This window comes from Schistocerca cancellata, chromosome 4 (genome assembly GCF_023864275.1).
Source record: "Schistocerca cancellata isolate TAMUIC-IGC-003103 chromosome 4, iqSchCanc2.1, whole genome shotgun sequence".
Classification (NCBI taxonomy): Eukaryota; Metazoa; Arthropoda; class Insecta; order Orthoptera; family Acrididae; genus Schistocerca; species Schistocerca cancellata.
The window spans coordinates 637674636-637688778 of NC_064629.1; the positions used below are offsets into that span (position 1 = coordinate 637674636).

The window sequence follows — 14143 nt, forward strand, 5'->3', positions numbered from 1 at the left end:
CAAATATTATTTTTCATATATGTTACTGTTGTATATAAATACTCTATGTTTGTTTTGTTGACATATTACATCTCATAATGTTTATCATGAGTTAGGTTCATGGAACAAGGAACTAAGTACTAACTAACATAGAATACCCTTGATTGCATCTCAGTTAAGGTCCAGCTTATTAAGATAAAGCCTTTTGCTTTTATGAAAGCTGCCCTGATAAGTCTTTATCTTATCTTCTTAACAGATAGCACTTTGTATCATTAGAAGGAATGGCCTCATCCTAAGATAACTTGCAATACATTGTGCTGTACAGATTGATGCTAGGGTCCCTGTTGTTCTCAATCATTGGTAATGGACTAAGCTGTAACAGTAATATGCTGATTCTTTCAGACCATAAAACGTTGTTCTCAAGAGGTACAAGCAATATGCAGGCGACACAGAAGCAAATGTCCTGTTCAGTGAGGTCATTGAGTGGTTTCATGCAAACTGGATGCAAAGAACTGGAAAGGCAATATAGAAGGTGAGATGTAGTCGCAGATACATTGGAACACTGGGTGATGTAAAAGCTCTTAAATTTCTGAGATTCTTCATTGACAATAAATTAATTTGGAAAGATCGCATTTTGGATCTTTGTGTCAAGCTTTAATCAGGTCTCTATGTTCCTGGGGAACTAAGGATAACTGTAACTGAAGAGTACCTCCTAAGAGTCTACAATACAATACTCTGTATGCTGCAAGAATGTGATGTTACTCAAGAAACCAGAGTTAGTCATCACTTATGTAGATAAAAACTTATCATTATAAATTCATCTTTACTAATCAAAGAATATTGATGATTTATGGCCAGTTTAATTATGTTATACTGCCCCTTCATATGAAATTTAACGATGATATTTATTGGAAGAGACATCAAATGCAACATCACAACACTTAGAGTAAGGACACAGTCTAGACATGCCAAACTTCCAGTTAACCGTGAGACAATATGCGTTTCTCAATTATGGCATTGAAAATTTTAAATATAATTATAGTTTTCAAACCATACCAGTGGAGCTATTTAATATGAAAAAAGTTGCGTGATCTCAAAAGCATCCATTACAACCTACAGATGATTTTTTTCTAAAGATAGAACAATGACTGCTTGACATGCAACTGAGAGCTAAGACTGAACAACAACAACAACAGTAACAATGATGACTTTTTAAGTAATAGAACCCAGTATGTTGAGCATAGAAGGATGCAGGAATGACTTGTATAGTATTTCTATTTGGTTTGATGAATGACAGCTTGCTCTAAATGTGTAAAAATGTAATTCAATGCACATGAGCAGGAAAAACAATTCTGTGGTATTCAAGGACAGTGTTAGTGGTGTTCTGGTTGACAGAGTCTCGATGATGAAATATCTACATGTAACGTTTCAAAATAATATGAAGTCGAAACAACGGATAAGATCGTTGGTAGGAAGATGAATGATCGACTAAATTTTATTGGGAGAATTATAGGAAAGTGTAGATCATTATCACCCATTATTAAGGTCACATACACCACACGTGTAAAACCAATTCTTGAATACTGATGAAATTTCTGGATCCCCACCAGATCAGGAATAGAAGCACTTCTGTAGCATGCACCTATATTTTGTTACAGGTGGGTGTGATCAATGCATGAGTGATACGGAAATTCTCCATGAACTCAAATGGGAATCCCTAGAGCGACGAACATGTTCTTGTCGCCAAATACCAGTTAGACTGTTTAGAAAACCGGCTTTTGTTTCATACTACTGAATGATCATACCGCCACCAACATACATCCTGCATAAGGAAGGTGAAGAAAACATAAGAGAAATCAGGGCTTGTACAAAAGCATATAGACAGTCATTTTTCCCTTGCTCCGTTTGTGAGTGGTACACAAAAGGGAATGTCTAATGGTGGCACAAGTTACCCTTTGTCATGCATCATGTGGAGGCAGATGTAGATACAAATAAAATTTTATTACAAATCCATTTTACTGATATATTGTTATAGTAGTTTAGTGTAATGCCAACAGAGTCTATTTATTTGTACTAGTTTATGACACATCAGTGAATATAAATGGTAATGTTGGTCCCTATCACTATGAATGTTTAGGCTTCCTCCTGCAGCTTGGTTATAGATAGGAACTGTTTTCCCACCATATTCATACAGATTTCTGCTAGAACCTTTTCCACATATACAGAGGTACACAGCAGTTAATAAGCCAACTTACTGAACGTAGATGGAATCACTGTTGAGAAATGTCTTGGTTTGTGGAGGAACGAGACTCTCAGTGGACTCTGTTTTATACCGTAAAAACTATAATAAGTACTACAGAATATGTAGGCTCTGGAAGCTAATACGCGTTACTGTTGAATTAGTCAATGAAGAATCTGGAAATTGTTTTTCGCAAATCGCGTATTTACTATCACCTACATATAGCCAACTTGTGAAACTGAGATTTCATCTGCAGGTACATAAAAGTACAAACGTTTCTCCGTGTACACTACAAGAAGGAACTCTTTAAGATTAGTAGGTAAGTTTGTTATTGAAAATAGAATCGAATATGGTTGTTTAGATATTATACTGTTCTGCTAAGTGCACTATAAGTTTTATTCTTATTTGATTAGCAGTTACTATTTCTTTGTTGTATCCTGTATGTACACACTAGCATTTTATGTTGGTTAAAAATACCTCGTTACACGTTAGAAGAAATTGCGTACATTGTCTATGGGTCCATAATATATCTTAATCATAAAAAACATTTTTTTAGCGTTCTCATCAGAAATTGCTCTGTCATGTATGTCATTGTGTCAGTGATCTCTGCGTTCTAGCTATGTATAAAAAAAGGTGGAAGAAACAATAAATAAAGTACATCAAATAGTGTTTGAGTTTAAAATCAATCATCTTCGCATTAATTTCATTTACGTGTTATGATTTATATATATATGCTGAGTTGCGTAATCTAAGGACACAAAGTGAAAATCGTATTGACAACATTACAACATTCAAGTCAGTTTTAATAACCAATTTTTTAAGAAACATGTAGGAACATCTTTCAGTCAATCATATAATGTGAGTCCTGATCGTCATATCTTACAAATGCAAATAGTTTGATTTGCAGGAAGGCAACTTAAGAGCGATTGTTTGAATAAATTTACGTGTGTGTTTTTTTAACGTAGTCGTATAAATAAAATTTTTCCTTGCAGTAAAGTTGTAACATTTTTCTCGACAGTGTAGGTTTCGTGGCTTATGTGCATTTTGTGATTGTGTTTTGAGGAGTTTCGAATTCCATTCCTGTCGAAGCATAGAGCTATTTGAATTTGTATGTTGACGGAGTGACTCAGAATGGTTGAATTATTCAAGTGAGTGCTGTGGTTTGTTTGTCAAGTGGGTGTGCAATACGAACCGTTGATTGTGAGTGGAAAATTGATCAGACTATAAAATACTTTTTGGGACAATTAGTTTTCCACTGTTCGTGATGGCAAGATAATCCCTTTGCATTTACAATTTCCAAAGAACATAGTTGTTGTTTTGGTGGTCATTTGTCTCCGAGTGTCGGAAACCGGGCGGAGTCTTAAAGCAACAAGTGCCAAAAAGTTTGAAACGATGGGCTGTAATATAAGCAGTCCTGCAGGAGACAAGGAAGCTGCCGAAAGATCGAAGAAAATTGACAAAGATTTACGCGCAGATGGAGAGCGAGCGGCGAAGGAAGTTAAATTATTGTTGCTGGGTAACTTGTTAATACTGGATTTTTATTCATATTTTCACAGTGTACTTTTTGATATATTTTTTACATAATATTTTGTTAATAAATGACTTAGTAATGGTGGACAGTGTCATAAGCTGCTCTGTAACGTGTTTATCGATTTTACTAACTTTGTGTAGGAGACTTAAGCAGTCAGTTTGTTGTTAAGTGTAGGAGTTATTAATGTGATCGAATTGTGAAGTACGCAAGTTTTTCGACTTTCGGTGGATGACGTATGATTTACTGAGTAATAGCGAGTAGTGTAATATTCAGTAACTGTGTGGCAAATACTATTTTGTGCCAAGCAAGAGACAATTTAAGTAACATCACGAAGGAAAATACTTTAAAACCTGTATATTGACAAGAATGTAAAATGAAAATCAGATTTCGGCTCTTGTGTTTATTTCAGTAACGTTTGACTGTCGTCGTCGTCATATTTGTTGTTGTGGCACCCTATAAGATTAATATGATGTGTACATTGTCACACTATTTGTAGGCAACCGTCGAAATTTCTTGTTATATTAACTGCAGCCCCCATAGAGTGTTTGCTTCAGTTGTTCTCAGTAGGCAAGTTTGTAAACAACACTGGCATTTGTAAACAGAAGGGGAACAGGGAGTAGGTTAAGGTACATGTTAGTAGAAAGGTGATAATTTGGTTGTGAATCCCCAATAAAGGTTGTGGCAACAGATTGACCTGTAACATAATGTATTGTTTTCGTTCATACCATATTGGCACAATTATTGCACTTTTCATCTCAAAAGCAAAAACTGCAAGCTAAATTCAAAACACATATATTAGGTAATGTGCAAAGTTCCAACAAATATTTGCATGCATATTATGCATGTAAATTGTACATAAAGTATGAAAACTTCGAAAGGGGGTGGTACCCTCTAGTTAGCTTGTACCCATTGCATATTGTAAGTGTCTGTGGAAATATTTGTGTGTGCTTAAAATAAATCTATACTTCACAGCTCTGTATATTCACTTGTCAGTGTAACACGGAGTTCAACAGCACATCTAACGAAAGATGTTGGTGCTTAATTAAAATGTATTTCCATCCAGATGTATATAGTTGTTGTTAATTGATACTGGTGCAGTGAGCTCTTTTGTGTGTTACAATTATTACGAATTGGGGAACATTTTTGTGAAACTGTAATTATTGGTAGTTTGCAGGTGTTGAGTCTAAGAGTAGCAAGAGAGCAGTTAGGGTAGCATAGTAATGTTGAAAGTGCACGAGTGATATACAATAAACAAGATGCCACAGTAATTGAGATTAGGATGCTTGTGTGTTTGCTAATGTAACAACATTCATTTTATTTTCAATTTGTGGAAACTGATGACATAAATTATGTTTATACTACTAACTAATTTTTTCCTTTCATTTAGGTGCTGGTGAGTCAGGAAAAAGTACAATCGTGAAGCAGATGAAAATTATCCATGAGACTGGGTATTCTAAAGAAGAATGCGAGCAGTATCGCAGAGTTGTGTACAGCAACACTATTCAGAGTCTGATGGCAATTATACGCGCAATGGGACAGTTGCGCATAGATTTTGCTGAACCAGGAAGAGCAGTAAGTAGAATATTGTATGTTCTGGTAAGCACTGTTAATTGCTGCTGGGTATCTGTATCCTTGAAAACATGGCTGTGATGCCTACATTGTGTTATTAGATTTCCATATAATTAAATTCAAACATTTATACTTAATGTGACTTGTAATTGTGCAAGCCACAGTCATTACCAATTTGTTTATGCTTGTTGCTGCATTTGGGGTAGGAGAGGGGGGGGGGGAGAGAGAGAGAGAGAGAGAGAGAGAGAGAGAGAGAGAGACTATTAGCAGAAACTTAATAGTTTGTTGGGAGAGACAAGACAAGATTTGTGTTTCATTGTAAGTGTTGTAATGCTTCTTTATCATATCCCCCCCCACCCCCACTCCCACTCCCTCATTTTTGTTAATGGCAACTGTATGGCTAATGAATCTGTCAGATTTTTAACTGAAGATAGTAAGTCACCTTTGTCCTTCATTTCTGTCTGTCAGCTGTAGCAGCCATTTGAGTGCATTTAGTATAGATATAATGGCTGGTGTCAGTTTTCTTTGTTACTTTTGTTTTTCTTTGGTAAAATCCTCAAGCAATGAATTTGAGTGATACTTCAGTGCTCACTGGACTTATGCTTAACCTGGATTTTGATGGTAAACTGCTAATGAGACTCCATTTCACTTTTTAGGATAATGCTCGTCAGTTTTTTACTTTGGCCAGTGCAGCCGAGGAAGGAGAACTGACACCAGACTTGGTAATATTGATGAAAAGGCTGTGGCAGGATGCTGGTGTGCAACAGTGTTTTGCTCGATCAAGAGAGTATCAGCTAAATGATTCTGCTGCATATTACCTAAATGCTTTGGATAGAATATCGCTGCCCAATTATGTTCCCACGCAGCAAGATGTTCTTCGCACAAGGGTGAAAACTACTGGAATTGTAGAGACTCATTTCACTTTTAAAGGACTTCATTTCAAGTAAGATTTTATTATTTGATTTTTTGTGTGGTTGACCATCTGTGTGTAATATATATATATATCTGTGTGTGTGTGTGTGTGTGTGTGTGTGTGTGTGTGTGTGTGTGTGTAATCATGGAATTTTTCAGATCCATGACTGTGTAATTACATAGTCAGTAAAAATATTTAAAAAGCAAAGATTACTTTACAGAAACCTTCTGTGACATGAACATCTGTAATACAGTGTCCTTCAAATTACTTTTTTGAGTCTGTAAAATTATTTCAACAAGTTTCAAATAACATCATTGCTTACAACACGAGAAATAATACCGTGAAATTTCTCTTTAGAAAGAGAGGGCTGTTTAATATGTTGTGTGAAATATAACACATCTCCACTACAGTTAGACTGCCGCCCCCCCTTTTCGCAAATGGTAGATTCGTGGACATTGTGCGTTTACTTTTGCCTACTGTCACTCTGTTTATCACCTGTGGTATTGTATTTTACAGTAAAACTCTGTTTTGTTCTTCCAATGTATCTGTCTGGTCATTCTTTTCTGGGTTGTCATTTTGTGAATTTATTACATATAGGGCATTACTTAGGTGTCTTAAAATTCTACATGGAATTATACCATCGCTGTACGCTTTAATCCTTTGTGGGGTTTATTTGTAACTCTATTGACTCATTAAGAAGAAACTGCAATGGTCATTGAGTGAACACCAGATGGAAAAACTATTTGACTTCCTAAACATTATACAGAAAATTGTGCGAAATTCAGATATCATTTTCAGTAGGCTTCCAGCAAAACTGAAAGAAATTGGGTGATAAACCCCATGTTTTCAAAGATAAGTTGATAGGTTTTCTTGTGGTACTCTCCTTCAATAAAGGTACTGAGTGAAATGGCACAGTGGGCTCACTTTCTGGAGGATGACGATTGAAATCTGCACCCGGCCTTCATGATTTAAGTCTCCTGTGATTACCTTAAATCATTTCAGTTAAGTGCGTGGATGGTTCCTTTTGAAAGCGAACGGTCTATTTAGTTCCCATCTTTCGTACAATCCAGGCTGCTTTGACTGTTGACCTTGATGTCGATGGGACATTAAATCCTAATCCTCCTTTCATCAGTAAAGGTTTAGATTGGGGCCAGTGGCATACTTCCATGTTCCTTGTTGCAGTGTTATCAGTGCTCACATTGAAGTATGCAAGGAACAAAAGGGTGTGTGTCAAGCTGCTGGTTCTGTGCAGGCAGACGAAGCATTTAGAAGCAAGAGATGAAGGAATATTGTCACATTATTATGTCAGTATAGATGTGGAATCCAATATATGTTCAGAAACAGCTGTTCCCGGCTCCCCCGTTAATCACCACCTTTGAAATCTCTCATATTTGGAAGAAACAGTCCAATATTTGTGACAACTGACATTATAAATTTCATTGCTTCTCTTGGAAATACATTGTCTGTTGTTTCCTAACCTTTCATTGGTTGGGTAAAATTGTCATGCCATTGGCTACACACAACCGTTATATTGCCAAGTTATGAACAGTAGATGGATGCTGCTGTTACTGGTGCTGCTCCTCGTCCATACTTTAGCCTCCTTTTTCTGTTCTGTGTAAGAGTTCCTCACAGTTGTTGAAATATTTTTTTCTGTAACGTGTGTGTGTGTGTGTGTGTGTGTGTGTGTGTGTGTGTGTGTTGTGTGTGTGTGTGTGTGTGTGTGTAGGCTGGGGGGGGGGGATGTGCGCACGCACACACACACACACACACACACACACACACACACACACACACACACACACACACACACACTTACTTTTCCATTTATTTGTTTGTTCATTCTTCCAGGGATCATATTACAATGACAATGGATTTGTCATCATAATACAGTGAAAAAACAGCTTAAAAATATGAATACACCCAGAACATGTAAATATGTCTTAATGCAGTGGTGTCAAACATGCATGTGGCCCAAGAAGTGTGCGTCTGTCATGTGACTTGGTGTAAAAAAAAAAACTGTAAATAAAGTTACAATAAACTGAATATTTTCAGTCTGAAACTCGTGCCACAGGATGCTGTTCTCTCATTGGTCCATCCCAGGGTTTCTTTTCCATTATCAGTTATTGTTAGTGGTGTTCAGTATATTATATGTTATATGCAGCTCAGAGATACTTTTCTTCCAGTGTGGCACCCCTGCTTTAAGAGGAGACTATGTGTGACTGGTGGTGGCCTCTTGTTTTATTAATTCTTTAGTCCTATTATTTATAAATTATCTAATCTTTTTTTTGTAAACTGTGATGACTCATTTCATGCCCAATTTGCTTTGTATCATGGTCCCACTGAATCTTATAAATAAACTAATATCAGTCACAAGAACTCTGATGACTTGGTGAATGAACTTATCAGTAAATGGTTTTTGACAAAGGTGTTTGGCTATAGTGGCCTGTTTGAAGATGAGCATATGCATGATTTGTTGATGATGGTATCAGAATTCTTGTGACTTTCGTATTATTTACATATTTACCACATGAGTCTGACCTACACCCAAAATTAATTGTGTAGTAATGAATTAAAGTAGTGCAGCTGTTGTGTAGCAATGGTGTTATCCTTCTCAAAATTTGTCAACTGTGCATCATAATATGAATAATTTGCTTCATTGCTGGTTATTCCTGTGCACTGTAATTTCTTGAGTGGCTCCATACATTTTGAAAATTGTCATTGTTAATGATTTGCCAAAGTTGCAGTTGTTATGGATGGTAATATTTTCTCTTGTCATAAAAGTTTCATGCTGTAGGAGATGCCTATTGTGAAAAGTTTTCGCATCTAAATGGTTTTCAAGTATGACATCATACCATGGATTCACCTTGGCACATTCCACACTTCTTACCATACAGTAGATTGCATCAGTGAATGTCTGTGTATGTTGGTTGGTCTGGGTAGTTATAGCTGTTGAAAATGGGATATGTACACTTTTTCTTTCTATACTTGACTGATTAGCTGGATCATTCTGTGTTCTGAGGCACAATAATTCAACTGCATGCTCAAATGCCATTGTCAGTTATGTGATCGAGGATTGCATGTATGCAATGTGATGAGCTTTAGTAAATAACTTCCAGACATAGTTATAACAATTTTGAAACTTGGCTGTGGTTTATAACACAAGCTCACAGGATATTCCCTATGGCAGTAAAAATAATTTTTTGATGCACAGTGTATAGCTGAAATTCCATGAACTATCCATTAACTGCACCCAAACTCTTCTTCTTCTTCTTCTTCTTCTTCTTCACTTCACTTCACTTCACTTCAATTATTAGGCCTTTGCCTGTTATGGTGCCCATCTCTTTCTTGCCCTTCCCAAACTTCTTCAGCCTACCATAATATAATTTCTGACTTTGTGAGGTAGTCTGCCACTCTTCATTCTGCTAATATGTTCACTCCATTTTCTCCTGTTGTTTTTCTCATGTCACATTTACTTGCTTCACAACCAAAATATTACATTTCAGGCAGATGTTGACATTTGGCGATGCTATGTCAATGTGTCATCGCGCCCTTAATTTCAAGAAAGTGATTAAAAGATATGGAAGTGGTCATAGTAACAGGGGAGCATTTTATGTCCCACCTTAAATCTGAATAATCTGTGAAGAATATTGAATGGTTTGTTTCTTTTCAAAAAATACATCACCTCATTTCTTGCCATTTATTTGTTACGTATAACTATCCTCCCATTGTCTACACGGTACAGATATCTACCAGGTGGCTATAATTAAACTTTCCCAATTTAACATGCTGTAACACGGAAACTAAGTATTGTAAGAGTACTGCACTTGATAGCATTAATGTCAAGGACATGAGTAAGAGAAATAATGCAGAATAAATTCAATCGAAACACTTTCAATGTTCTGCTGTGGTACATTACATACTGGCACCATTACTGCTACAAAAGGGGCTCAATATGGCACCCATCAGAGTCCAGAAGAGCCTGAAAGTGCAGGATTGCATTCTGCACAGCAGAATGAAGCATGTACGTAGGTGTGCTGGGTAGCTATCTTGATACGCTGTGCTTCAGATCAGCATGTTTGAATGTTTCCCTGGTAAACACTGCCCTTCAGGTAGCCCCACAACCAAAAATCACAGGGAGTGAGATCAGGTGATTGTGCCGGTCAAGCATTCACGACCGATGTGCGGTGGGGCCCCATCTTGAATGAAAACTGAGTTCAATGTGTTTCTCTCCTGTAGGGCAGGTATGGCATGCTGGCGAAGCATATCTCAGTAGTGCTGGCCAGGCATGCTGCACACCCTTGGTCCTTGAGCACCAACTGGTTCAAAAAAGAATGGACCAATGATGAATGTAGCCATGAAGCCACACCACACGGTGGCACGTTCACCATACAGAACAACTTAATGCACAGCGACTGGAGGTGAAGATCCCCCCCCCCCACTCAGCAACTCTGTGTGTTTACCTCACCCATCAGAGAAAAATGAGCTTTGTCTGTCCATAGGATGGTCCAGGGCCAGCCCTCATCAACTTCAATCCTTGCGAGAAAATTCAGAGTGAAGTCAATACGTTGTTATGCATCCTACGGTGCAAGCTATTGTACAATATGTATCTTGTATGGATACCATTTGAGAATGGTTTGAAGCACCTTCCATACATTGTACCACTGGATGTTCAACTCTTGTGACACAGCACGAGCACTGCCTGACAATTGGGCATTGCACGCAGCATTGTCTGCCATAGCAACAGCGATTTCATCAACCACTTGTTGTGCAACCAGTCATCAGCCTCTTTCCATAGTGACGTCCAGTTCTCCAGTTGATTCGAACTTCATCATTCTCCGCACAGAAGGTGGAGAAAGAGGACCCTTCGGTAATCCTTTCAGCCGGCGATATTCTCAAAGTGCAGCTGCAGCATTACTGTTGTTTTGGTAATAGAGCTTCACCAATAATGCCCTCTCCTTTTGTCCAGGCTCGTGTTGACACTTCAACAAGTGCACTGCGACTGGTCAGGTGTGAGAGACTGAATCACGATGACTGATCATATGATTGTTGGTTTTTGAACATTTGTGAACATATTCTAAGTTTATTTTTGAATGCGTGCGTAGTCTATGTCATGCCTCTGCCAGGGGAGTCCCCGTCACATCTAGAAATAAACTTTCCTGCAGGCAGAAGGGGAAGGGGCTGTACGAGTTGAGCGGAATAAAGCCGAACTGGTGAATGTCAATCACTTTTTGTTTATGTGATTGACTGGGTTTGTGAATGATCAGCGTTGTTATAATTACCAGTGAAAACTGTAGATTCAGATTATTAGAGTGAAAATAAACTACTAACAGGTAAGAAAGATTAGATATTGTCTTCTCGGTGTATCCAAGAAAATGAAATTTTGATAGAAATTTTTTGGCCAGGCCGCTACACTAGTAACGGCTAGTTGTTCAGACCCCGGTAGCAGCCACCTAAGTTCTATTCTGGGAGTAGTGCGGAAAATGCCTAAGGAGTTGATTGTGGCAGGTGTTAGTGAAATTAACCAGAGAATAAGCTTTGACACTGGCAGGAATAGTTACAGATTTAATAATGAAAAGATTGATCGTTAGAATGAGGAAGGAGAAGAAATGAGGACATCACACAAATTATGGAAGAATATGATTATTCCAAATTCATATAAAAATTTGATACTACTACTTTTTGACCTCATGCTTAAGAAGCTGGAGCGTATGAACGAAATGTGAAACTATTTCCAAACATAAAGCTTTTTGCTTGTAGTAGGCCTAATAGGCATTTGATATTGTTACTTTCTGAATTATATTCTGTCGTGGTGACCATTTGTGCTAAAACAGTCTGTTTATTTGGCGTGTGTAACAATTGCTGCAATATTAGACAGACCTATTTCGTTTTATCTAGCACACAGACAAAATACACGTTATCAGATCGAGAAACCACACCAGTTTTAGGTACTGTTTGTATTAACAGCTTTTTCAGTATTAGACAACGACATTTCGTTTTTTTATGTGGCAAAAATGTTTGATGAAGTTTGAGGTAATAGATCCTTTCACAGAAAGGAAATGACACCATGTAATGCTGTAGCAAGGTTAGAGAGGAAGAAAAATGGTAGGACTTAAGGATTGAAGAAATGTGTACTGTATGTCACACACACACACACACACACACACACACACACACACTAAAAAAAAAAAAGTTATTAGCTAATAGGCAATAAAGATTGCAAATTTTCTGAAGAGTTCTTGTTCTCTGGGTTACAAATAATTCCATGCAGTATTAATTGCGAGGGTTATTATTATTTTTTTTAATATATAAATAAAAAAGAGAGGGGCTGGATGTCAAACTGGGCGACTGGGAGCAGGAGAGAGACCACAGGACATTTTAATTTCCACTGTCCTGAATATAGTTTGATGGCATCCATTACAAAATCGTACACGTTTGAATTCCACAGAGCGAAATACAATGACGTACGATAGAAGAATGCTGTGTGAAGAGGTGTGGCACTGCACTTTGGTGCACTAGACCAAATAACATGTCTTACATTTCCTCGAACACATGTTTTATATATCATCTCTTCTGAAAGATGTGCACTACAAAATGAACATATTTTTGAAAAGTCGATTTTTTTTAAAAAATTTTGGCGTCCTACCACAAACGCTCGAGGGAGGAAAGGGGGGGGGGGACAAACAACTATTTAGTATTGCCGCGATTCGGAAATAACGTTGATCCAGTGCTGATGCATAGAGCAGTCTGTGTTGGAGAGGGAAGGTGGGTAGTCTCTGTGACATGTGCTTATGTTTAGTGATTTTGCTGTTTCCTCTTCGTTTATTGCTCTCATGTCAAATGAAAACAAAATGGATTTCTGTGGCCGGGAGCTATCAAGTGAATTAAAATACATTCACATAATTACGGAAGGCTAAAATATGTTATTAGTTTCAGATTTTATTTCCACCTTTCTGACAGTCGAGCATTAAGTGCCTTGCAGAACAATGAAGTTATTTTTGTTGCTTTGCTAAAGAAATTTGGCTTTTATTAATCTTTTCCGCCGAGTTACTCAATTTATTTGAAACGAAGTGTTTAATTCCACACTGTTGGCTAGTTTCAACTGTTTGCTGCATTTCAAAAGTGCATATTTTCATCTTCTAGCACATATGGCATTATTCCACAATAAAGAACCAAACATGAGATAATACAGTATTAGTTCTCCAAGAAAATTTACATCCGAATCTGGACATACAAATGTGCACTGTAAGTCGAATTATACATTTTAGTATGGTTCACGAAATTCTGATGCTCTAGGGGTATCCTCTGATGTCTTGTTTCTTATATGACATAATGTAAAATAATAATATGCAGTGTACATGTTGCTGCACATCAAAGATCTTTCCAAAACGTGTTTTTCGGTAAGTTTTACTGATCCGAGGATGAGTATACTGTCACTTAACACGGAAAAAGTGTGTTTTGACCCGGGAGAAAATGTTTTTGTTTAACCAGTAAATCCAGGATTTAATTTATTTATTCCCCCCCCCCCCCCCCCCCCCCCCCATGTATACACCCTGTACTATTACAGAGAAAATTTCAGCTTTAAATGGTTGTTCATATTGTTGGTTGTGTGTTGTAGGCTTCAGTTTTAGCAGGTAGTAAGTAGATGCTTTCTGCACAGCTGAATATACTTTGTAACCTCTTGTATTGAATTCTGTTTATGGATATTAAGAAATAATGTTAGTACATGCTTAAATATTTGCTTCTTTTCTATGTACCAAGGATGTTTGATGTTGGTGGTCAGAGATCTGAAAGGAAAAAATGGATTCATTGCTTTGAGGGTGTCACAGCCATAATATTTTGTGTTGCATTGTCAGGTAAGAATCTTTTTTCTTCTTCAAGTGCTTATTGAGATTGTTTCATGTATTCTATGTAG

At 37.3% G+C, this 14143-nt stretch overlaps 1 protein-coding gene across 1 annotated transcript in view; it reads left to right on the plus strand.

Annotated features, from left to right (window-relative positions):
- Nucleotides 1-3108: 3108 nt before the first annotated feature.
- LOC126183506 (guanine nucleotide-binding protein G(i) subunit alpha) overlaps nt 3109-14143 on the plus strand; it is a 39165-nt gene continuing 28130 nt past the window's right edge. Inside the window, exons 1-4 of the mRNA XM_049925554.1 lie at nt 3109-3734; nt 5137-5321; nt 5975-6261; nt 13990-14084. Of these exons, the coding sequence (XP_049781511.1) occupies nt 3611-3734; nt 5137-5321; nt 5975-6261; nt 13990-14084 (691 nt within the window). The 5' untranslated portion in view covers nt 3109-3610. The remainder of the gene's footprint in view (nt 3735-5136; nt 5322-5974; nt 6262-13989; nt 14085-14143) is intronic.